The following is a 27,490-nucleotide window of genomic DNA, read 5'->3' on the forward strand; positions in this document are numbered from 1 at the left end:
GTGCATACAAAAACACCTCTAACCACATCCTTTGCATATCATGGCTGCTTCTAAAAAGAACTGTTTCCCACATTTTCAGTACTCTAAAAAATGCATTATTTGAAATTAAGCTCTGTGTTTAGAAAAAAAATCAATGCATTGCAAGTAGCATTGCGCAAAAGAAGGCTGACTCAGACCTTTGCTGCCGCATTATAGTAACAACAAGTCTGCTTGATTTGCCATTGAGTCCCTGGTAACTTGTGGTGACAGATCTAACTGCCTGGTTTTTTTGCATACACAACTGTACACTACTGTATGCTATTTTCTGACATGGTTGAGATGTAAAATTATTATGAATACAGATAAATTTATGAAACAGCAGATCAAAGGTATTATTGAACAGCGATATTTCGGAAGGAATAGTTCTAATATTTCTTGTTCATCTGAAATAACATTGTCATTCCAAATTGTTTGTGTTCCAGGAACAATACCGCTTCTGTTATGACCTTGCCCTGGAATATTTAGAGACCTCATAACTGGATAACACTTACTGGATACTGCCTGATTACACCTGTTACAGCTTCAAGAGTTAATCTGATCAAGGAATCAAACAAAAGCACAGTCTTCAAGACTGAAGTTTGATTTTTATTTTTTTTATATGGTCATTCTTAATATGCTGGGAATCTCAACTTTAAAGATGTAACTCATTTATAAATGTCAGCATTGTACTAAACAGTGTTCAGTGCCACTTAATTATGTGCTGGCCATACTGTAGGTCAGATTTGCTTCAATGTTGTTTTACATTCTCTGACTTTTTTTATGTGCAGCCATTGTAAAGAGTAACACTAATGCCAACGTGTTGCATGCAAATGTTTTCTATATATATTTTTAATAACCAAAATCACAACTAATCACATGTTGTCCTGGAAAGGTTTAATGCACTCTTTATATATCAAAGTGCTGCAGTGTAACATTGGCTTAGTACCATTTGTATTGTGCAATGATGGCTGATTTTTTCCTTCTGTAGCAAATCTAAATCATAAGCCAAAGACTTTTGTGTAAATATGTCTATATGGATAAAGCACATTGTTTGTATTTATTGTTTACTTGCATTCCTTTTTGAAGGTTAAAGAAACAATCATTTTCACCCCCCTGCTCCTGGAATTTAAAATGTTTGCATTTACGTATTTTTTTATGTATTAGTGTAAGTAGGGCATACTTTTTAAAGGCTTAGACCTCTACATGTTGTTATAGTGATTTGTGTAAATGCTTGTGATGTCTGTCCATGCAGATAAGATTTGAAAAGGTCAATAACATGACCACAAAATCTATTTTTTTCTTAAAATGTAATGTTTTCACAGTTGTATTAGTATTTTAAAAAAGAACACCTATAATGTGTGCGCACAGTATTAGAGACATCTTACAGAGGTTTAAGCCAATTCAAGGGAACCAATGCACAGCCAGGCAAGCTTCAATCAACTAGGAATATATGTAGAGCATCAATGTAAGCATGTAGGAAACAAACAATTATATGTGGAGTTCAATCATTTTATTTTTTGATGTTTGTAATTGTTGGCTTTTGGCTGTAAGAAAATCAACTTTGAATTAAAAAAACAAATCAAATGAATGGTTGTGTCTATATTATTCTTTCCAAAATGTAAAGTAAGATCTGAGTGCTACCTGATGAAATGGATTCTCCGGCACTATGCAAAATCTTGTAATGGCACAGTACATTGAAGAATGGAATGCATAACATCACATTTAGTGTCAGTCATATTCAGAAGGTTTAAGAAGTAGGCATTCTTCAGTATGCCTTTACATTTAAATGAACAAGTAATAGGTTTTGGCCGTGGAGCCTTCTTCAGGTGTGTCTGAAAAAGACACTTCTTCAAACACCTGAAGAAGGCTCCACAGCCGAAACGTTGTGTTCTCTTTCTTCTTTTTTTCAGCATGGAATAAACCTATTACTTGTTCCTTTGCAGCCTGCACACGCTGACACAGCTACCCACTTAAGTAATAGGTTTATTCCATGCTGAAAAAAAGAAGAAAGACAACACAACGTTTCAGCCGTGGAGCCTTCTTCAGGTGTGAGAGAGACAGGGCAGTAAGCAAAGGTAATGTAGCGGGACAACAAAAGCTGGGCGAGAGGAGGAGTGAGAGGCAGGAGCAGGGGACAGAAAGAGAGGCCAATCAAGAGGTGTGAAGTCAGAATAGGTGTAGAGAGGTGTGAAATGAAACTTCCAATGAATGGAGAAAATTTAGAAGAGTAGTCTGTCGTTAAGAGAAGGGGGAAGGTGTGATCCTAGCTGCAGGATAATTTAAGTTTCGGTGGTCTTTCTGATGTATGAGTTCGGAAAACCATCTTTGAGAACACAGACGGAGAGATTAGAGTGGTTATGGCCGTCAGAGGTGAAATGAGAAACAATGGTTTTAGAGAGATCTTTAATCATCACAGCCCTAACATGTTCTCTGAAGCAGTCTCCAAGACTCCTTCCTGTTTCTCCAATGTAGATGGCTGGGCATTTACTGCAAGAGATACAGTAGATAAGGTTGCTGGAGGTACAAGATGCTGTCTGAGTGATCCGGAATTATCCTGAGGGGCCTTGAATGAGTGTGGTGTTAGATGTGTACTTGCAGGTGATACAGCGAGCTCTGTTGCAAGGGTGCCTGGTGTGGATGGTTACATTTAAAAGGAAATTATAAAGTGTTTTCAATTTACAGTTTTTCTTTTGATCTCCTCTGATTTCATTCTTATGTTTAACTGAACAATGTCTTATTTATAAAGCAGAGGGAACTTCCTGCTGGCAAATCTGTTATAATGAGAGATGTTAAACAGTGCTTCTTAAAGCCAGGTGTCTATTTCAGTGTGTCAGATTTACAGTATCTAGTCATATGCTGTATAATACAGTATAGAGATCGGTGTGTTGAAAAATTTTACTAAAGGATTTATCCTTCCTGTTTGTGCTTCATATGCGTTAAGGATACAGTAAGATACAAATTATTTGTGCTGTGTCTTGAATTGGGGATGTGATTTTTTCCTCCATGGTTTGACAGTGTAAAACTGAAAGTAGGATACAATTAGCTTGTTTTTAACTGGATTAGTTATGCATAAGAGTAGACGTTTTTTTTTCCGCAGAACCACACGTTATACAATATTGATGATTTATGCGCTCAGGACAAGAAATTTCTATACCGTCATATTATTTAGCCATTATAAATGTAAAGGAAAGTGAGCTAATTTTGATGAACTAGCCATTCTTCAATTCCATTTTTCATACAGTGCATATTCCGATGTTTGTGTGCTGTTCCTAGAGACACCGTGTTTGAGATACTCCCATACAAAACAGGCATTCAGAGAGAACACAGGCATCAAGTGGAGACTCAGTTATGACCAAATAATCCCATGCATTCGTTTGAAAGCACTGAAACTCGTCATGGTAGGAACCACATGGTTGTTAAAGCAGTTCTGTGTGTATGATAAAACATGAGCATCCTTTTCTTCAAGACCTCTGTAGAGTAAAAGCATGTGGTTCCTTTATTTTTCACATATGGCTTTTTTTGTTCAACATTAAAACAGCCAGCATAAACAGTAATAAACTGAATTGTTTTGGATTTCTATAGTTAATTTACTTTAAAAAGTGCTGGAGTTAAATCAGCTGTTCACTACCTGGTATACAGTACATATCTAATAAAGATAAAGGTTTCAACATATGCTAGAATATCTAATGCTTGTTTCTTTTTACATACATTCTGAAGAAATCCCAGCTCACGATTGTGGATGAAAAAGAGAATTTTGTTATTATAAACAACACCTACTGTACATCATTATAAATAACGTGAATCACTCACTATTCATCAGGTTCTCATCAGTGACTAATGTCATTTACAGCTGCACGGCACATTCTGTAATTTAAAGTCATGCTAATCTAAAATGAAAAGCTGTTAGTTTGTCAGAATGATAGCCTAGATTCTGAGGGTTGTTGTGGTTACTTTACTGTCTGTGATTTCCGGAGGTAGAAAGAGCACTTCCACCCATATCATCAGCAAGGCACGGTAACATAAGACAAGGCAAAGCACTCCAGAACACACAAACGAACATGATGTACAGAAAATATTTAAACCCTCTATTCCAAGCTGATACATAAAAACTCTCTCAAAAAATGCTCAAGATATTTTAAATTCATAATTACTGAAAAAAAGGTTTTTCTAATTTTTTGGGGTGTGATATTTTGAAGGTTACTGGAACAGAAAAACATGGCATTAACGCTAGAGGAATTTACTCGCTCACTTGATCCAAAAACCCTACCAAGAGTAATACAGATTCAGTCTGGAATTTATTTTCAAGGTAAGAGCAATACAGTTTTAACTATATATACACTATATTTAAATTAATTTAAGTTGACATGCTTTAGTGTTTTCCTTATTTGTTTTTTTAACTATTTCAATTTATGGTAGGTTTTCAAAATAATGTATTTTTTCCATATTAAATCTAAGAAAAAACTGTTTAAAGAAGGCGGTGCGTAATGTTCAGCTGCCTTTATATCTTTTTGCCTTTGTTGGCTAATTGTCCTTTTTCTTAATTTTCCTTTTATGTGCTTCATGAACTAAATAATTAGACACATTTTATTTTTTGTGGCCTGTTTTACATATAACAATTTTGCATGTCTGCATTTATAAAACTTCTTACTCTAGAAATAGTACAATTGCATGTCAGTTCTGTGCTGAAGATCGCTTTTCTTTGTTCAGTGTCCTCCTTATTATAGGTCAAGTTTACTGAAGCTTCCTGGATTATTAATTGCCTCCTTTCTGTACTTTCAGCTATTTGACACCTGTTAGTAGGCGAACAGGATTTGCTTTCTTGTACATGTATACATTTAAATTATTTTAAAGGCAGTATTTTAACAATACAAACCAATGTAGTGAATCAGTGTTCTCTTGTATAAGAAACACAAAGCTCATTTTATGTGCAGGATTTTATATTCTCGTTATCTTTTCTTGCCTGCTTTGGCTGTTATTTGTGTTTAGCTTATCTTTGTGTTAGTCTACAACACTAACTCCTGTCCATCTTTAAAGTGCAGTATAATTCATAAAATTCTTTCTTACTTGTTAGTGTTTAACTTAAGGCCTAAATGTAGACTGCATGATCACATTTAATCATTTTCTCCTAAGCATATGACCCAAAATATGAATATGAACTGGGATGCTTTTTGTATGGGCAACAAGTTAAAACATGATGTATTCCAAAATGATAGCTGGAAAGTCAATTACTCAGCTCATGAACCTGTTGAACTCATGGAATGAGCTCAACAAGAGTTAAAAAAGATCATAACGATGCAGCTCTTGCAGTGTACAGTATTATCACTCCCTGGAATTCATTTGAATGTGAAGAAAGTTTGCTAGAAAGTCAAAATATGTGATGCAATTTGAAAAACATTATGCATTGATTAAATGTTTTGACTGACAGTTTGTACATCTAATAGCTTCTATTTTACTTAGATTGAAGTTGGAGGCTGCCTGAGGTTGTGAGTTGCAAAGCAACAAATACCGTAGATGTTAATTCCACATTGAAAAGTAGAAAGAAGAACAAATAATCTTTCAGCATGTGAAGCTTTGTTCAATTGCAAAGGCTCAGGCAGCCAGAACATTCCTTTCCCTTTGTTTTCAGTGTGGAACAAACCCTTGCTTGTTACTTTTACAATTTTATTTAGAATAATTGTTGAAGCAACAATTCCAACATGTTTGAAAGTATATTATTCTTTGTATAGGTCATTCAATTTTTTTATGTAACAACAAATGTTGTAACAAACAGATTTTGCGTATATAATAACAATAATAAATAGAAACAAGAATTAAATAAGACGCACTGCTTTCTTAGCATGAGAATGCAGCTTACTTATTTTTGACAACATAAACATATGTATGAATCCAGAGTGCACTTAAGAGTTGAAATTAACAAATTATACATTGGATTATTAAATGTCACCATTTGTGTATCATTATAACCAACTGTAAGTACATTTCTCTTTTACTTTTGCTCTTTGCATTAAGGGATTTCAAGTTTATCCCAGATAGTTTTTAATTCTGTACCTTTAATCAACCATTAGTCTCATTAAGCAGAATATTTGTTTTCTTTGGGTTTATTCATAAAGCCAATATTAATAATCAGTGTTGTTTGTTTTACCATTAGGGTTTGAACATATCCAATAACATGTTTTCCAATAATTAAAAAAATGAAAATATCTGCTTTATATTGGAACTCTTTTACAAAATGGTGTGAATGTTAAACCTGTAAAACTGATCCATTTATATCCCTATTTTATATGTATATGCAGTTGTTCAAATGATCAGCTCTTAAATCTACAGTATATTCCTACTTTGAGTGCGGTATGAATTTGATTATTGAAATGTTTCATAATGCTAGAATGGCAGGAACAGGAGGTAAGATGCCATGGAAGTCACATTTAATTTTACATACAATCATGTAAGAAAATTGTTTCCCTGATGTTCCTATAATAAGATACAATATTTAGTTGTTATTTTAATAAACACCACCTTTAAAACAGATAATTCTATTATTTTTAAAAATTTACTTTAAATCATTGGAAATACATCAAGGAGTACAGTTTAACAAAAAATGTTTAATTTACAAAATGCATATAAAAATACTGTATTTATCTCATTCTTGTAATGCATATATTATTCGCATAATAATTAATTCTGACTCAATATTCATTAATTGTCTGTTTTTGAATGAATCACCATAGGGTCTAGTTGAATTGTAGTAGAACAATGGGATACCATTAGGAATAGCCAGGCATTAGTTTGTTCTTTTGAAAGCTGCAAGATTTCTGCTCTGCAAAGCAGTCTACAGAGACCATCTATGTGCTGTGTGCTACCGTGTTTAGCTTTACTCTTAACAACAGTTCATACTAAATGTCTTTGTTTTTATGCTGGTAACCTTGATAAAAAAACAACTTTGAAAATTATGATTTCTCTATAGACACTTAACCCATTTTCTGAATTGAAAACAATGATGAAGTAATGATTAGTAATTTCTAATAACTTTTTATCTTACTCAGTGCTATTTCTCTCATAAGTCGTCTAACTTTTGCAGTTTTAGGATCATTGAGGTAATAAGCAAAAATATCTAATGTTGCAAATGCATGACTTTCTCTATTAGGTTCTTGTACTTTTTAGAATTGAACTTATTTTATCATCTTTTTTGCATTTTACAAAGAAATATACTTTTACTGTATGCAAAATGACATAAATCATTGTAATTTTGAAAGGTTTGATAGTACTATGTTTCTAACATTTATTTTATTTTAGAATGCAAATTTGATTTTGCCATTTAATTTATGCTTCGTAGTTTGTGCATACGCGGATACCAGAACTCCAATATTTTATCTGTAGAGTCAAGATACCATAAACCACACAGGCAACAAATGCTTAAAAAAGATGACTGACTCAGTGCTGTTACTAAGAAAAATACTTGGTTTTGAGTTCCAGTATTAGGTCTTTATATTGCCAATTAAATTGGTATTTATAAAATCAAGATTAAGCATAAGCAATACACTGTAATTTCTAAAAAAAAAAGAGAGTAATACAGTTGCATTGAATATTTAATTGTAAATTGAATCTAAAAAACTTGAACAAAAACATTATCTTACAGGTAACTGCAAAACAATATTTCTAACGTACATGTAACGTACATATTACATCACATTTCAGTATGTAATAAAAGAGTATTAAACTAGAATAATGTAGAATGTTTGCACAGAAAACTCTGCACACACGGTTTCTGCTGGCAGAAGCAGATGTAACATGAGGCTGTTACAGAAAATCTAGGTGACAATTAAAATGTCAAGAAATCGTAAAGCAGAATTTTGAGTCTTTGTTATAAAATAAAAAATGGAACATTAACAGCAAATTGAGTCACATGGGACCGGAATGTTTTATCTTAGTAAATTTTAAAATTATATGCCACTGCTCCCATATTTGAGTGATATGCTCTCTAGTCTACTTAACACTAAAACAATTAGGTAAAGCTTTGGCCCGAGAAGGGTCTGTTATCTTCTTTACCTTTTCCTCCCTTTCTTTAATGAACTTTTAAAGTACTGTAATGATAGTCACCATTTCTTGGCAACCTAATGAGTTGCGATTAAAAGTAAAAGCAAGAAGTGGGTGCAAGCAGTGTCGACCCTGAACAGACACACACCAACACTCACACAATCCCACCAAGGCCAATTGTCCCAGAAGCCTATATTTTCAGAGGAAACTGGAGCACCTGTAGGACACACAAGTGAAAATGGGGAGAACATACAAACCTCACGCGGATAGCACCCCAGGTCCTGATTTGAACCCAAGACTCCACCACTGTGAGGCAGAACTGCTTAACACTGTCACAGTCCTGTCCCTCAGCATAATGCTTTAGGTTAAATGAGAGAGCAACAATAATATATAAAAATTAATATTTCATTTTGTTCTCCATAAACATTACTACCAAATGTCTAGTACAGTATGTGTACCATATGTGCTACTGTGCACAGCAAGTCAAATTATTCCTCCTATTTTAGTTTACAATGGTATTTTTGACTAATGAGTCCCAGCTGCTTTTTTTCCTGTTATCTCATTTTTAAATTATATTAAATTGATCCGTAATTAAGTATTGCTTCTGTTTAGATTTTTACTCACTAATGAAAAGGGTAACCTTGCCAAGCTGATTTTAATCACGAGGAACCATTTAGAAGAACTATATTATTACAGCACCACTTTACCCAAAACCATAACCAAAATTGAAATGCCATGAATCAAAGATGGTAAAATGGCATTCATGGAGTCATATATCACTATGAAGAAAATAATTAGAAAATGGATGTGAAATAAAGGACACGTTAACCTATGCTCATGCAGAATTTGTGGCGAAGGATGCAACAACCTGACATTGGTGCAAAGCTCCTGTAATGTCACTGTGGCAAAATCATAAAACACTGTTATGCTTTATTTTTTAATGTGGCTAAAATAAAGTCAGAAATACCTTTTTTTAGCAAGTTTGAGGAACATTCAATAAATCAAGCTCAGCATTTAAACTTTTTGCATTTATTCAAAGTAGGGAAACAAAAAAATTTGAAACATAGGAGACTATTGCTAGATAGTTTTTTTGTCATATTGTTATTTAATACATATTGTGAATTTTCTGTTTTGTTAATTAATAAACTGAACATCAAAGTTGTACGAGGAAAATCAGTTGTGTTAATAGCTAACAAAAATATCTATGCAACGCTGTGGGTGTCTGCAGAGGCTGGGTTTGTTAAAATAACATACTGCATTGCAGTGGAAAAGAATAAACTGCACTTTTTTGGGTAAGAACTAAAGGACATGCAGAACTATAACAGTTTTAATTAAGGCCATGGCCTTATGTTAGCTTCAGAAAACATCAGAGTTATCTCCTTGCATAATGTACAAGATTGCTGAGTGGAAAGTATTTAATCTGACATTCATTTTCCTGCAGTATCAGCAACATCTGGTGGCTCATTTGTTTTATGAACCTTTGTCTTAAGAAAAAACATATAAGATGAAAATATGCATTTGATATACCGTTTTGTTTGCTCTTTGATAGTACAATACATATAAAAGTTTAAAAAAAGCAAAGATTTGGATGTACCTAACAAAAGTGCATTCTATTACAAATCACAATATTGTCATTGTGTAGACATTGTTTAGAATGTTATATTAAGTTCCTTTGGAAGACTTAGTAGTCCTCTCTCATATTTAAATCCACCAAAATATTAACTGAAAATTATTTTTTACATGGTAAAACCATAAAGAATAAAGAATGTTTATACAGTACCAAAACTAGCACCCATATCACCCTGCAGTTTACATCTGGCAGCCCACTGAAGATCAGCAGGTGTGAGCCTGGTCAGTACCTGGATAGGAGACCTACTGGGAAAGCTAAGGTTGCTGCTGGAAGAGGTGTTAGCGGGGCCAGCAGGGGGTGCTCCCCCTGTGGTCTGTGTAGGTCCTAATACCCCAGTATAGCGATGGGATACTATACTGTTGTAACATTCTGTGAAAAGCGAAGGGCATGACAAGGCACAGAAAGGTGTCATGGCCACCCACTGCAACCAAGGAAGTCTCCAGTCGTGATGACTACTCGTACCACTGTACCCAGGCTTCTGAGGTCGAGAGAGTGGGACTGCCCCAGTATAACAGCTTTCCCACTTCAAAAAGCTCTCCTGCACAGGTTTCTTCATGCAGATGAGCTGCACAAAGTACAACCGTCATCAACAAACAACCATCATACAGTACCAAAAATATCTCCAAGGGTTTAGTTGAATACCATAGCTCCACGCAGTGCTCTTTCCCTTGGCCTGACAAATACACAGAATATATAGCATGTTACCACCATGCTGCCCTCACAGAGACTTTGGTTTTGGTAGGTTGGATCTGAGAATATAGCATCTGTGATGCTGACTATAAAACCAAAGTTCTTATTATGGGCTGAATAAGAAAGTGTAAGTGTTATGATATGGTCTTTATTGTTACAACCAGCAGCCATATAACTCCGCAACTCACAACTGGAACCCACTGAAGATACGCAGGTGTGAGCCTGGTCAGTACCGGGAGGAGAGACCTCCTGGGAAAAACTAAGGTTGCTGCTGGAAGAGGTGTTAGTGGGGCCAGCAGGGGGCGCTCACCCTGCGGTCCATGTGGGTCCTAATGCCCCAGTATAGTGATGGGGACACTGTACTGTAAACAGGCGCCGTCCTAAGATGAGATGTAAAAAAGGTCCTGACTCTCTGTGGTAATTAAAAATCCCAGGGCTCTTCACGAAAAGAGTAGGGGTGTAACTGTGGCGTCCTGCCCAAATTTCCCATTGGCCCTTACCAATCATGGCCTCCTAATAATCCCCACCTATGAACTGGCTTCATTACTCTGTTCTCCTCCCCACTGAGAGCTGGTGTGTGGTGAGAGTACTGGCGCACTGGCTGCAATCACATCATCCAGGTGGGGCTGCACATTGGTGGAGGTGGAGGGGATCCCCATTATCTGTAAAGCACTTTGAGTGGAGTGTCCAGAAAAGCGCTATACTGTATAAGTGTAAGCAATTATTATTATTATTGTTAATATCTGAAATATTGTGTCCTTATCTTGGTTGAGTTCAGTCTTCTAGTTTGTTCATTAAGTGTGAAAAGCATGTTAACTGAATCCCTGGAGAGGGATGAGTTCGTTCTGTATCTTTGATGTGTCCCACAAACGTCATCTCAAAGACAAATTAGTCCTAGTCCCCTGCAATAGCTTATCTAAACACTCTAGGGCTCCGGTCTACAGTGTCCATATTAAGACATTCTCCTCCCTCCTCCAAACCTCTGTGTCTGCTTCCAGCTCTCAAACTCCTTTCCCCTCTCCTTCAATTGCTTACATCATTTTAAATTATTTGCTGTAATATAATGTGAGCAATGGGGATACATTTAAAATCAATAATGTCAGTTTGACTGAAAGCAGGAAGGAGGAGGGAGTTTCTATTACATCTGAGGGACATTTTTTAACATCCCTCCATATAGACTTGGTCTGGCTGCTTCAGACTCTTTCGTTTCCAAAGTTAAGTGCATACGTGTGTTTCAACCAAAAATTTGAATTTGTATTGAAATTGAGATGACCCGTGAGAAAACTTTTAAACTTTTTATTTGCGCTCATATTACTTTTTCTTTCTTGCCTTGGATGCATGCTTTGGATTATTGTCAATGTCCATTTTTGCTCAGCGTGAGCTTCCTAGCAGAAGGAACCAGGTATTTGGCCAAAATGTCCTTGTGCTTGTTGGAGTAGATGATCCCCTGTATCTTATCTCACACTGTATGGTGTTCCAAGACCTGTAGATGCCACACAACCTCAAAACATGTTAGCCTTTTCACTATACTTCACAATGGACGTATATTTTTGGTCAACGGGAGCTTAACCTTTTCTTACACAAAACATAATGTTGATATTGCATTTTGATTTACCATTGGCCTATGAATTACTTGATTGGCAGTCCCTTTAAAAAAAAATACACTTCAGGCTTCTTCCAGGCAGAATTTCCACTTCATCAGTAGATGTAAATTTCTTAATTATGGACCCTATTGTGGAAAGTAGTAAATTCAGCAGTTTCTGGATTCTTTTATAGTTATCTTGCGGCATGTGAAATTCAATGAGCATTTGCCTGTTGTCCTCAGAGACCTCTCTGACCTTAACCATGATGACGCCTGCAATTACCGATTGTCTTAAGTGTTTTACCTCCTTTTATACACTCGGGAGCAGAAAACGTTTGTTGACCCTATATATATTACTGGAATTCAAATATAGATTTAATTATGTTGGATTTTAGTTAAAGGGATATTTAAAGTTTTGAATGTGACCATCAGGTTTTCTGGAATTTAATCATTAATGAAAAAATACATACAAAATGCATTTGGTTTGCTCTGCTTCAAGTTTTAGCAAAAGATACCTCAACATGCTTATTATAGTGAAATAAAGAGAGAGGTTCTCTGTTTACCTATATCATGTGTCCAAGGTGTTCAGGCTGAATATAAATCTAAAGAAGGAGCACTCAAGTAGCCACTTATGTCTCAAGTAAGGATCAGTTTCAGTTGACCATTCCAATAGTCAGAGTAATGGAGATACTGTGTGACAGCTCCGTGAACTTACATATACTAATGGAATCTATGCAAGCACTCAATGAACCTGTAACAAGCTTTCATACGTCACTCTGTTTAGGAAAGAAGCATATTTAACATATGTTAAAATCAGCCAAACATTTTAATATGAGCTTATTTTGAGCAAAGACAGCTCAGTGGGCTAAACTGCTGCTTACAGGAGTTGCTGACACATTGCCCACTGCATTGCTGCCTTACCGCTGGGGCCGTCCCAGAGCTGGGGTGCTATCTGTGTGGAGTTCTCACCATGTTCATGTAGGTGTCCTTGTTGTGCCCCAGTATCCTTCCATGGTCAAAAGGTATACTGGTAGGTTAACTGGCTTGTGAGAAAAATGGGCTCTAGTGTGAGAGCTTGTGTTTATGTTTGTGTACGTCCTGTTCAGGATGTATTCTGCCTTGTGCCTATTGCTAACCAGGATAGGCTCTGGATAAAGAAGTTAATTAATGCATGGATGGGTGAATTTAATATAGCTTCTCCTATATCAAACATTCAAAGCTAGTTTGAAACTACATAACTTGTGACAAGTATATTTTTGTAGATAGAGTATTTTAATGTTTTGTAGCCAATTATTTTACATTTTTTGCTATCCTTAGTTTTCACTTGATTGATGATTGTTTTCTTTTTAATATTTTCTATTGCACTACAATATTTGTGTTATTTTACTTTCATTTTGATGCCCTCCCACAATTAAAGCAGTTTTTTGGCCACCGATAATGAAGACATTTTAAATCTTTTTTTTTTCTTTTTTTTTAAGGCTCTGTGTATGAAATGTTTGGAAAAGAATGCTGCCTTCCTACTGGAGAGATCATAAAAATCATAGGAATAAACATTACCAGATTAACAGCAGAGATTGAGAATGAAGCAGGGAGAAACAATCTCATTGAACTGCCCCTCGACTACCCAGGTAAGTCCTTTTATAATAGCATTACTTTTTATAAAACATCTATTATAATTAAACTGCATTTATAAATGGTAAGACACAGAAGAAAACACATCCTCCAAGTATCATTATGCAACTCAATATAGTTTCTTCAGCAATAGAAAGAAAGCTATTTTTTCTCTTTATATTACAATTGTATTCAAGGCCAGTGTGTGCAAAAAGGTTTTAACACAATGTGCATACAAAAAAGAATCATAAATAGCATACTGTTTGTGGTTACTCTGCCTTTGATTTTCCTTGTCTTCAGTGCTCCATAATATTCTTGTGTTACATAATAACAATCAAGTGTCTAATTTTGCTAACTTGTGTCTGCTAGGTCTTTTCAGGATTGTAGCAGATAAACAACCGTACCTTACAGCTGGTGAAATTGCAGAATCCATGCACATATCTCCAAATAGGCTAGGTCAGCCTGTTCTTAGGAGCGCCAATGACCTACACCTGACTGATGGCACTATACAAGAAGGAGAAAGCATAACCTTGACATCCTTGACCACAGAAAACGATGAACAATTTGTGAATTGCGAAGTGACAAGAAAAGATAAGAAGCACACTTTTACACTATTAATATCCCAACATGGAGAGTTTTATGAATGTCAGGATGATCAGTTTTATACACTTCAGGAAATAATAGAATGGAAAATGCCCAAGGGCAGGAAAAGGACAGTGAACCTGGTGAAGACATTGCCTTCGAGGGAGTCAAGTTATTGCGACCTTCCTGAGAATTTTGAAGGAGAGATGATACTCACGCCTGTCTATGAACTGCAAGCAGTAATGAAATGTAAGTTCATTTTTTACTTGCTGTTTACATATTAACATAATAAGAGTCAAAGAAACACATATAAACATAGGCATACTGTAATGAAAAAGGGCTTCATAATTTGTGATCTATAATCTAATGGATCTTAAAACAGCTATTAGGAATCCCAAGCCATCCCAGCATACAGTATGAGCAATCATGTATTTGTGAGTTTATTATTGTTACAAAATATAGAGAGACCAGGAAGTAAGCCCGAGAGTTATGTAAAAAAAATGAGGCATGTGAGAAATGTCATGAGTTTATAAATCAGAGTCAAAACTTGGACAAATATTTACAAACAAAACTCAACAAAATCTATCCACAAAAACACATACAGTATGTACTGTACAAATCTTAGCTTTCCAGAGGTCTGTGTTCTACAGACCCAAAAATTTAGTATTCTTGTAATCCAAGAACATTAGTGCAACACCTTATCACATCAAAAAAGAGAAAATGCATCTTAATAAATATATCTTGAACAGAACTAAAACTCTCTTCCTTCAACATCACTCAAAAGTGAATGGGAATAAATCTAAACATGAATCTACAAGCGAGGAGAGAACAGTTTTATGAGGTTTCCACAAAAAAAATCTGAATTTCCTAAAATAAAATAAGACAGCAAGTTCTTTAATGTTCAGAATACAAGAAACCGGTCTCCAAAACTAATTAGATCAAGGTCCTCACACATGGTGCAGGTTTGAGGAAGAGGAGGGTGGTGTTTTCCTTGCTTTCTTCCTTCTTTCTCCCGTCTCTGTGTATTTGTGCTGTGTTTAAAACTGTTGAACATTTACCACTTATTATAGTTAATTAGAGTAAAGCACCGGAAACACCCTTTGATTGTGTTTACCTTCCTCTTAGTCCACTTGTATCTAGACCATCACCTTAAATCATATCAAGCAAAAGTTAGTAAAGTTAGTAAATTTTCAATGAGTTTTAGCTGTTGATATATCTTCAGCTGACTCCTTTAGTTCAGATGGGGATATAGACACCACTTGTACAGCTATCTCTGTAAAGACAAGGCAAATTAAAACTTTAATGAAATTGTCCAAACTGTATAATTTAGATTTAGAACACATGAAAGGTGGAGTCTACCTGCACAGGACCGTGCAGTTATTCCCCTCAGTGTTAATTAAATGTAATGAATATCTGCAAAATGTTAATTACTACAGAGTGTCAGGGATAGTAAATTGCAGGGTTAGTTGTGATTAAAATAATAATGTTACCTACACTTGCCTTATATAGTTGCGACACATATGTATTCGATCTTAGAAAACATATTAAATCTTTTTAATATTTTAATACAGATTAAAACTGGCAGCCTCAGAAAACAATTAACATGTTCTAGAAAAGCCACATTCTAAAATTCACAATTTGTATGCAATTGATAATATTTCACGACTATCTATTATAATTATCTTTAATGAAACCTTTGACAACCTCCTATGGAATAAGAGGGTTGTCTTATGAGCCATGGTTAAGAATGTCACCCAGTTTGGCTTCAAACTGCATCTAAAACATCATATTTTGTAGTAGTGCTGTACTACAATGCCAAAAGCGGACAAGGCAGAGTTTATCAGTTAAAATAAATCTGCAGAATTTGGTTTGATGAAACTTGTTTTTCCATGTATTTCCGCACTATGTGCCACAGATAAAGATAATGTGGGAGAGAAAAATATGTCCATTCTAGAAATGGATTATTGTGTATGTGTAACTGAAAAGAAGTACAATATTTGAATGAAGAAACACACAACATGTACCTTCTGCTCTCAGCTCAGACATACACTTTTTTAATATTTTAGATATCTGACAATAAGCATTTACATATTTTGACTGCAGTCAATTGAGTATGTGATTCATGACAGTATTATTACAGTATCTTCACCTACAATAATTTCAAAGCTACAGTACTGTACTGTACTTACAAAAGTCTGGTTAGAATGTCATAGGAACATAAATTGTAACAAAATATGTTTGCTGACCTTCTGATTTTCAAATATACTAATCTCATTAGTTTAAAGCATTGTGACCCCACTATGCTGTAGAAATTCAAAAATCCCTTCATAATATAACGAAATCCCCATTTGTGTTGTGTTCTCTGCATAAGGGGAGGCTGTCACATAATAACACTTATTATGTTGAAAAACGTGTCCCTGTTAGATAGAATTAGAGTAGAAGTGGAAAGTCAGTCAAAACCAACCGCTGGTAATAGAGAAAAAAATACAAAAAGGCAGCAGTTGACAGGAGGTTTGGATTCTAGTGAACCAGTCACATACTCCTCAATGGTATTTCTCGATGCTTTCAATTGTAGGGATGCATCTTTCAATTTTGTCTTGTGTTCATAGCTTGTCAGGAGAATGTTTACCTACTGCATGATCCAGGTAACATTTGTTACTGTTGGTAGTATGTACAGTAGTTTGGTTGCAATACATGGACTGCCTGTGATTTGTTAAAGCCCGCTGTGACAATGTGTCAACAAACTGATAGGTTTGTCTCCTTGGGGTTGTATCAGTGCATCAGGAAAGTTGTTTGTGTTTGTGCTGTATATTGTTTATGTCTTTTTTAATTATGAGGTCTTAGTTTTTTACAAATTACAAAAAAGTTTAATGGAGTAAATTGTATTATCCATTGCTTCTTCTTGTGCATTTTTGTAGGAAGTAAGTTATGGTAAAATAACAGCATTTTCTTTTTCTTCACAGTTCGCAGGGATATTGTACACATACCATTCAACCTTGATGTGGAAGTTATAGATGTAACAGATAATTGTGACATAAACTGTTTTGTGCAGCCACTTTCACCAACTGATATCTTCAAAAGACCCCCTGAAGAATTCCCTGTAGTGGCAGAAATAATAGAGAGACCTGAACAAATTCCAGAAGAACTGAATTTCCTCAGATCTTGCAAGCAAGTTATTATCCACCATGCTTATGAAGCCAAAAGAATTCTTGCATCTGAAATACGAAGTGATGTTCAAAGGCATTTTCTGGTCCCTTTGACTTACAAAGGAAAATTTAAAAGAAGGCCACGTAAGTTTCCTACAGCATACGACTTAGAAGTTGCTAAGAGAGACAAGGAGCAATTACATGTTGTAGCAACAAAATCTTTTGAATCTCACTATAATGGACTTGCCTCTGTTTCTGTTGGAGATCAATTCCTCGTTCAGCGGAGGGAGACGAGTGAAGTTATCTATGGTGGGACCCGCAAAACAGTAGAGGCGTTGGCCTGTGAGAAAATTGAAGGCAAAACGTATGAACCTGTGCGGATCCCTATGTGTATGGATGGGGGCTTTGTAGAAGTGATTCATGACAAAAAGCAATACCACATCTCTGAAATCTGCCAGAAGTTCCATTTGCCCTTTAATGTTAAAGTGTCCGTACGGGACCTCTCCGTCTCAGAAGACCTTCTTGCAGCCGTGCCTGGGCTACATCTTGAGGAGGAAATCACTGACCCCTACCTAGTCGTCACACCGACGGACTTGTCTGAGTGCTGGGAGTTCCCCGTGAACCGAACCAAAATCTCACTGCAGCTTCTGCACAGGCTTGAGAAACAGGTTCGTCTGCCTGCCGCGCAAACAGTAGTAGAAGAAATCAGTGAAGACTCCTATTATGCCTTAAGGAGATATGTGATGGCAACACTGTGTCCCCCTCCACGCCCACCAAAGAAGCCTCCGTCAGAGTTGCTTAAACTAGAGATACCTCAGTCGCAGAAGCCTGATGCTCCCAGCTCACCAAAGGTAAAATAAGTCTAAAGTACATTTAAACAGCTTACACTTGTATTTTAACAGTACCTACTAACTCCCTGTGATTACCTGAATGATATATACTGTAAATTATATGTTCCCAATTCAGCACCCCACATGCTTTTTTTTAATTTTCAAAGCAATATGAGGATTTACATACTGTATTTCTCCTTCCGGTACGGGATTTTTAAGTAGGGTTTTATAGAGAAATACTGTACAAAGATAGTTGTTAATGTCCTAGTACATTTATTTAAATACCTCTAGCTAGAAGAACAGAACAATGATGAAAGAAACTCCTGAATTTACAATTAGTATATTAGTTTCTTGATCTAATTTGCATTTATGGACACCCTGGGTTAAAATGTCAAAATGACACAAGGAACTGATACTCTAGTTTATTTTTAATAGTATCAGAAAGTGGAAATGCATTTTCACGAAAAATCACATCTCAAAACTGATTTAAATGTAAAAATCCTTTCATTAAATGGACAACAACTCTCTGCTGATGTTTTAAGAAAATGTCCATACTTCTCAACATCTTGTACTTCTTCATTTTCTTAGTTGTGTTTCATTGAGATTTTCCAGGTTTCACCTTAATACAATGATAATGCTTTGTGGTTCCAAGTGGTGCATTCAGCGTAGGAATTTACTTGGAATGCTGGCTGGGCCCTCTACACCACATGTACACACCAGCTCAGATCTGAGTTACATCATTAGCCAAGTGAATTTCTGCCAGCAAAGGTAAAATAATTGTAGGTTTAACTGTGCAGTCTTAATATTATTGGTTTGAGTTAGGACTATGCCATTAGCTAACAGTAACTTGGATTCCCTAACCACTCTGCACAACTGGGTAAAGAATGCAAGGATTTGGTGGGTACTTCCAGCAAGTACAAGTACAGAACAAGGTTTGTTGCAGGCTAAGCTGAACGGCCATTGGAGCTTCCAAAGTATAAAGAATTTACTGATAATGATAAAATGAATTAATACGTTATTTTTATTTTTAATCTTTCCATAAATCGAGCTATGAAATATTACTAACTTTTCTTTATTTTTCTGAATTTAGTGTAGATTGCTGCCAATTGTGTTTTCATGTACAGTGCCTTGTAAATGTATTCTCTCACACAGTTTTCACATTTTGTTACTTTAAAGCTTGCAGTCATGATTCTTCGCAAATAATATTTAAACATTTACACTTTGCTTTAAACATTTAAAGCAAAAAAAACACAAATAAATATGTAAGTAGGCAATAAGTAAGAAACATTATGTCATGATTGCAAAAGTATTCCAACCCTTTGCTGTGGCAAACCTAAATTAATTTACAGTAGGACAAAATTACCTTTATGAGCTACACAGTTACTTGACAGTCCTTTGTCTGTTTTTAAGAATTAGAGGCTCATGTGACTTCAGAATATATACTTTACACCTACCATATCTCTGTAACCTCTTTCAGATAGTGCATTTTAAGAAATGATTAAATCATGAAGACCTAAGACTTTTCAAAACAAATTTAATAAAGACACAGATCAAGAGCAGGGTATACAAATATTTCTTAGACCCTTTATATCTCTTTTAGCATGGTGATGTCAATGATAAAGAAGTAAGAAACAACCACACACCTGTTAGACATTGCTGTCATTTTAAGCAGCTGGGCATGGAGAGAACTGGTTACGAATGTTATTGTGTAGCCAATAATGACTTTGAAAATGCTCAATGGCTGTAATGGGACAACATGGCCATGGGGTCAACAATGTCACTCACAAAAGGGGCTTGCAGTATATAGAAATTAAATACAGCATTTCAGATTCCACATAGTATTTGCAGTAAAACACCTACATGATACAGAAATCATGTGGCAATTCTTTTTTTGTGGACATTGAGGATACAAAAAACAAAATAGATATTACATCTGAAGCAAACCCAACATAATTCATCACACCATCCCTTCTGCCAAACTTGGTGGTGGCATTATTTTACTGTTCTGCTTTTATCAGCAGAGACTAGGAAGCATATCAAGACTGATGGGAACATGGAGAAAATTGTAGAGGAAAATGTGTTACAGACCTAAACCAGAGACAAAATTAACCTTTTAAAAGGATAATGAGCCAAATCGCAAGGCTAAAGCTACTCTCAAATGTCTTAACAATTAGAAAGTGAATTTCCTTGAGTGGCTCAAAGTCCTGGCTTGAATTCTATTGATCTGTGGAAAGATTTCAGACTTGTTGTCCATAAGTAATTGCAATGCAACTTGAAAGAACCTGAGTAAATTTGCAATGAAGAATGGGCAAAAATAGCTCCATGCTAGTAGACATAACCAACTTGTGGCTGAAATTGCTGCCAAAAGTGTTGCTAATATTCTATGTACTTGTTCAATCAGCATATTTTATGTTTGATCATATGTGCAGTAACTTATCTTATTCTTAAATTCAGTTTTACCACTCAGGCTTTGAATACAATATTAAGTTTAAAAATATATATAAATTGTTAAGTATAAATGTATATAAATTCCAAAATAGGACACCATCAGAAGGTGTGAATTATTATTTTAAAAAATGAAAGCAAATAAAAAATTGGGAGCCATGCATTGTGAGATTTTATTAAGAAGGCATCTGCAGAGCACAGGAACAGACAACAAGAACAAAATGTTCTACTTTGGAATCCTTTGGGAAGAGTTAATTTTCACTTGGTGGCAGGAGGCGGTGCAGCCATAGCTTCCACAGTGTGCCTGTCATACCTGTTGGCTCATATGAAGGAAAATGTCACATTGCTCATATGCACATAACATTGTAAGGAAATGTACTGCATGACTTAATCTCATATACTGAACTCTCACCTTTTCTGTTGATCAGCCCAGCTGCCTGGGCTGGGGGAGGTCTCCTTTAGCTCGCGCGGTTGGTGCCCTGTTGTGTTACGCCGGTGACCCGGGTTCGAGCATCAGGTGTGGGGGACGGAACGGGGGGGACGGCACGGAACCGTGACTATCACATTCCCTCCCCTGCTGAACTTCTGCTCGGTGAAGGACACTCCACACTCCGGGTCATGGCACCAATGTGATAGTCACGGTTCCGTGCGGGGTCGTGGCCCCCGGCGCCTGTTCCGTCCCCACACCTGGGGCTCGAACCCGGGTCTCCGGCGTAACGCAACAGGGAACCAACAGCGTGAGCTAAAGGAGACCTCCCTCAGCCCAGGCAGCTGAGGACCCTGCTACGCGCAGTGAGGGCGCTGACGTCACCACACCAACTCCGCTACACTATGACATCTGTAGATGTCTCTTCCCTGTAATCTGACATGAAACTCTCCATATCACATAGCATTCTGGATAAAACATCAGCATCTGTGTTGTATTTCCCCGCACAAAGGTGAAATTGTAATGAATAAGCTTAGCAACCTCACAATGTCCAAAGACATTTAATTTGGAAGATGACAGAACATAGGTTAATGGGGTACTGTTGCTATTCAGTGCACCCTGTTGTAAACTTTACAACTAACTGTAAACTGTAGACCTTCTTTTAGCTGCACCTTATGTTTTGATCATCTTGTGAATTTGATGATATGCACAAAAGGTTCTTAAAAAGTCTTTCATGTATTTCCTGTAATTATTGATAAAGCCTCATACTCTACATAATTCACCACCTTGTCATTCAAGATGCTAGTTGCTGTTGCCCTAGGATCATCAATTCAATTAGGAACCCCCAGACTCATACCCTCATTCCATTGGTGCTTCCCTAACACCCTTTCTATTCCCAGAATCATTAATAACAACTTCCTCATCTTACAGGATGATCCCTCCAGTGGTACACTCTTTTCTGACCGCCCCATCATCCCATATCGCCAACCATATAATCTGCAAAACCTTCTTGTTCACAGCTCCCTTGACTGCCCTCAGCAACCATCCACACCAGACCAGGCACTTTCCCCTGCAACAGAACTTGCTGCATCACCTGTAAATATATATATACATTCATACATACATATACTCATTCAAGGCCCCTCTAGACAGGTCCTGATCACCCAGGTAACATCATATATTTCCAGCAATCTTATTTACTGCATCTCTTGAAGAAAATGCCTGTTTTTTTACATTGGTGAGACAGGAAGGAGACTGGGAGACTGTTTGAGGGAACAAGTCAGGGCTGTGAGGATCGCTCCAAATCCATAGTTTCCACCTCTAACAGCCCTGATCATAATGATCTCTCCGTCTGCTTTTTTGAAGTGGGGTTTCTCAAGTCCTATTGCAGAAAGACATCCAAGATCAAAATTATCCTGAAACTATGATTATACCTTCCCCCTTCTCTTAACAACAGACTTGTTTCCTTCTAATTCTCTCTATTCATTTGTGGGTTTTGACTTCACATCTCTCTTCTAGTTCTCCCTGAGTGTTTATACTCCTTCTCTCCTTCTCCCTACCCTGGGTTTTGTTCTCCCAACCTTCATCAGCTGCCAGTTTCCCTCTCTCCCTCACACCTGAAGAACAATCCACAGCTGAGTTACATCTCTCTTCCTTTCTTTTCAGCATGGAATAAACCTTTACCTGTTCCAAGTTGTGGTCACTCAGTAGAACTAATACAGTGAAAACGTCATCATCTGGCTTTAGCTGGAGCTGATTTTTTCAAACCAACTTATGATGGATATGAAAGTCTATGAGGTTTCCTGTCTGTATTTTTAAATGTGACTAACAGAAAAACAGTGAAAAAATAAGCATAATGAAAAGACATCAAGCTAATTAACAATACAATTCTACACTACCTCTACTACTCTATTACTCCAAATGCCTAAATCTTAACCCCCTGCTCCAACCAACTCTCTCCAGTCTCCTAACTTCTGACCAACTCCCACAGTGACATACCCCAATACATATAAAAAATGATATCATACAGATTTATGACACCATTATGAAGTTTTGTGACTGTTTTGGCTTAATCATTAATTTGATAAAATAAATGGTCACTGTAGGCATTACAACCTGCCAAGTTATTAATGTTGCTTTAAGCTTACTTAAATAAGATCATTCAATGATTTTAATGCTAAAAGTAATACATTTAAATCATAATTATTACTCTAACTGTAGTGTGGTGGTCACTATCCCATTTTCTTAGTACCATACCTGAGAAATGAAAGTAATTTTATGGCTTTGCTAGTGAAGAAAGACTATACTAGCACAGCTTTAACTGCCTCACACTAAATTGTACAAACATAACCATATGATGAGTTAATGAGGGAAAGATAATATATGAGTTTTAATGCATGTAAAATCAATGCTGTTTTTCTGCATGTTCTATTCTTGTGATCACCTGTGCTTAACATCTTCTTTTTAAAATACTTTCAATTCCTACAGAAAAGGAACAACAGATGTTTAAAAAAGCACTCAAGCTCTTATTTTACTTAACAGAGAAACAATATGCATTGACATCACTGTGTTCAGAGCAACAGCAATGATACAGCAATACTGTATAATTTGCATTCTTCTGGTAAATGCTAGCATAACGTGTCTCTGTATTTTCAGGGTCAACGTGCAAACCCCCAAAATGCAGCAAAGCCCCCACTTCCAGCCTCTGTGGAGCCGTACACTGCGACGCCAGAGTGTGAGCTGAAGACGTTGACAGCGTCATTCCTGACGGACATGTCGAACCCAAACCTAAAGAAAGGTTAGAATCAATACAAAAAGCAGCTCATTTCATCTATACACAGTCATTCTGTTTAAGATGTTTATTCGACGTTGTGGTCGGTTTTCACTACATTATATTAAAAATTCAAATAGTTATGTTTTAGTAACCCTAGACATGGACAAATACCTATAGCATGTTTATATGATAAAGGTATGACACAGTTCAGCTGCTTCTAGGTTTCCATCTTTAGTGTAAAACGTATTACTTATTATTATTATTATTATTATTATTATTATTATTATTATTATTATTATTATTATTATTATTATTGTACTTATTACTCCAGTGCACTGGACAAATATGTTTCTATTGTATAAAACCGCATTTTCACAAAAAGAGCAGCCACTGAGAACATCACATAGGCTCTCTCATGCATTCACATAAATTAATGTAGTCTTTTCTTCATTTATAAAGTATCTCAAATGAATCACTATAATGGCTGTCACCCTCTTTAGGATGACTGTGTCAATCAACCACTTGAGTTTGGAATCAGAGGGATTCTAGGGAGGATAATCGAAAGTATTATTTAAATTCAAGAGTTCATGCAAATGTAGACAACATATGTGAATTTATTAATATAACACAAAGACAGCTTCTAACATTGAGCATTTACCATATTATTTTATCTTTTATCAATTTTAGTACTCCTAAAATATATACTTGCCAGTATTCCTGCAAAATTAATATCCTTTAAATTTAGTCAGCTTTTAATAAGCAGATAATAAAAATGAATCCAAATAAAAAGGACTATTGTTTTTTGTGATTAATTTTGTCTGTACTGAAGAATAAATAGAATTCCAAAATGCCACTGGGTTTTAAAAATCCTATTTAAGCGTCAACAAGGCCCAAAACAAATACACACCTAATAATAATGTATTTCCTGTTAGCTGAACCATAGCATTTGCATAGAATTAACTCAAATATCTCCGTCTATATGTAACACATTTTTGGCTTGACATTTTTCTCATTAGCCAGCAGCTCTGAGACATGCGTGGTGGAAGATGATGGAGACGACGATAAACATGAATATGAGTACATCGATGAAGATGAAGTTGAGAACATAAGAAAAAAAATTCAGGAAAAAAATATTAACATCATTAGCTGTAAGAAAACTCATGGTAACCAGTATGAACAATCTATATGAAAATTTAAGAAAACCTTAAATGATTCTGTAATATGGCAACTTTATTTTTTTCCATGTCTCAGAATCACTTTGAAACAAATGGATGCTTCATTTAGCCTGTAAAGAACTGAGTGATTGCTTTCTTTTCACTTCATAGTTAAAAATTACATGCCATTATATTAAGGTCACTTCTTATATGTAAATTCTTTAAATTATACAGTAAGTATTTTTTAAATTATTTAAAACAAATCTCAGCTGTATCACAGATTGCAGAAGTTTTAACTTTGATTGTAAAACACCTACAGCAAAACAGCTACTGAAGTTGTACATATTTTAAAACAAACATAAAACATTTGATGGGTTGTTTAACGTTTTGGTTAATGAAAGTTACTGTATGTTGTATAAGTTAACAGATTTTTTTTTGTACAAGGAACTTCACAATACACTCTGGTATTATTGAGAAGCAAAATACATGTTGTATCTGTCTTTCATAACAAAGACAAGGCAAGGCACAGATTCACAAGCAAAAGATGAAGTAGTGAGAATGTATTGGAAAATGCTTAAGGTGACAAAAAACTAACACAATACTATTTTAAGCCATGTTTGTAGCTAATATCCAAACAATAGTTGTATTGCTAATATTGCAATACAACTATTTCTTATTTTAGGCTGCTGGTTTTACTATACACAGTTCATTTGTGGTATATTCCTTTTGGTTACTATGCAGTTAATTTATATTTAAAAAAAAACTTAATTAAGGAGAAATTTACCAGATTATACAGATCCACAGTGTGGACCGCAGCCAGGGGTTCACACCCCTGCACTTTCAAAACGTGCCATGGGATTTTTCAAAACTCGTTTCGGAGTCTCTTCTGAAAGATGGCATTTCCTTCATCACAGAGTTTCCCTCAGCCGTTGGTTTGTATATTCTTGTTCAGTGGAAATAGTAGTTATATCTACTTACTGTATGTCAGTAACCTGGATTTCCCTGGAGATCTCCCATCCCAGTACTGACCAGGCCCAGCCTTGCTTACATTAGAGATTCTGTAAGGGGCTATTAAACCTTGTCTTTTTGTCTGCATTACTTTTTTGGTAGCACGTAAATCTGAGATTTCTTATTTTGGAAAACATTGTTGAGTCATTATATACTTTGTATTTAAAAATATTTTGGTGCATAGATAACTGAGATATTTTAATGTCCATATATTGCTTCCTTATTTACATAGCTTTATGTTTTTCATGACTATTTATATTCAATACAGTTAAAGAATGCAGTCCAGAAATGATCACAGAACTGTTGTATTACAATTGTTTGTAATCTTTAATTTCTAAATTAAAAATTACAAAAAATATTTTTGTAAATGCATACTTTCTGTTTACACAAGCATTTCAAAACTATATTAACTGAGAGTTGAAACAAATATTTTCTATTCATGTAATATTTTGCTTGTAAAATTATTAAAATTAAATTGTTTCAGATAATGTGTTTAGTATGCATCAATCCATTTTCAAATACTTGTTCCATCTGAGGGTCATGGGGGAGTCAAAATTAATCCCTGCAAGCAACAGGCGCAAGGCAGGGTACACCCTGGACAGGATGCCAGTGCATTATAGGGCAGACACACAGACACTCAACACCGGGGCCAATTTTCCAACAAGCCAGTTAACCTGCCAGTATGTTTTTGGACTGTGGGAGGAAACTGGAGCACCTGGAGGAAACTCACGTAAACACATGCAGAACATATTATTACAAATAGGGGGTTACGAAAATGGTGCTAATCAGGAATTGACAGAGCAGTTTAGTCAATAAGTAAAATAATTATTATATTTATTTATCAGGTCTTGTTGGGATGATCATGAAGTTGGGGCTCTCGCCTGGAGTTCCAGTTCCTCTGGACTCTTGTCTCCTCTCTCTTCTCCCTTCTTATTTTTCCTAAAATGTGATTTTATATTGTGGGTTTCTGTACTCCCCATTGACAATCATTAACCCACAACTCAATAGATATACCCAGTATGTGATCTCCTGTCACAGCCTGAGGAACAGTGAGTCCGTCTCCCAATAATGCTCCAGCCGCCTACAGTATGTCAATATTATATAATATGTCTTTGTTGTAAATGTCTGTAACATGTCTGTAGATTTTATTTTACTTCTATTTTTTGTTTTGTTCTATGTTAATTTTATTATTTTTATTTGCTTTGGCAACACTGATTGTACCCATCGGTCATGCTAATAAAGCACCTTGAATTGAATTGAATTGAATTATACCAGGTTAAACTTTACAATGGTTTCTGCTGAAGGGACCCCCGCCCCCCACCCCCAACCCCAGACCTCCTCTCTGCTTTGAAGCTTGAAGTGTTTACTCTTTCAAGTGTCACAAACTTTATCTAAAATCTAAGAGACTCTTCAAAGTCACCTACTGTACAGCTGTAAAAATATAAACTCCATGCAGGCTTGGTATACATTTAAAAAATTATAATATTTAAAATATATAATTATATTTTAAATATTACATGGTGGATTAATATTCAGATTAATGCTTTATGCATGACAATTGAT

At 35.8% G+C, this 27,490-nt stretch overlaps 2 protein-coding genes across 15 annotated transcripts in view; both read left to right on the top strand.

The window, feature by feature from the left end:
* ptprk (protein tyrosine phosphatase receptor type K) overlaps positions 1 to 1,606 on the top strand; it is a 241,201-nt gene extending 239,595 nt beyond the window's left edge. For all 14 annotated transcript variants that reach the window (XM_015359378.2, XM_069195990.1, XM_069195992.1 and 11 more), the window contains one exon: positions 462 to 1,606. In XM_015359378.2, coding sequence (XP_015214864.1) covers positions 462 to 515 — 54 coding nt within the window. In that variant the 3' untranslated portion in view covers positions 516 to 1,606. The remainder of the gene's footprint in view (positions 1 to 461) is intronic.
* Positions 1,607 to 4,051: 2,445 nt separating this feature from the next.
* Positions 4,052 to 27,183, top strand: themis (thymocyte selection associated). Its single transcript, XM_006626461.3, has 6 exons — positions 4,052 to 4,324; positions 13,430 to 13,579; positions 13,932 to 14,393; positions 17,108 to 18,141; positions 23,648 to 23,789; positions 24,782 to 27,183. The coding sequence occupies exons 1-6, from the start codon at positions 4,234 to 4,236 to the stop codon at positions 24,952 to 24,954; spliced, it is 2,052 nt and encodes a 683-aa protein (XP_006626524.2). The 5' UTR covers positions 4,052 to 4,233; the 3' UTR covers positions 24,955 to 27,183.
* The last annotated feature ends 307 nt before the right edge of the window (positions 27,184 to 27,490 follow it).

The sequence above is a fragment of the Lepisosteus oculatus genome, chromosome 2 (genome assembly GCF_040954835.1).
Source record: "Lepisosteus oculatus isolate fLepOcu1 chromosome 2, fLepOcu1.hap2, whole genome shotgun sequence".
Lineage (NCBI taxonomy): Eukaryota > Metazoa > Chordata > Actinopteri > Semionotiformes > Lepisosteidae > Lepisosteus > Lepisosteus oculatus.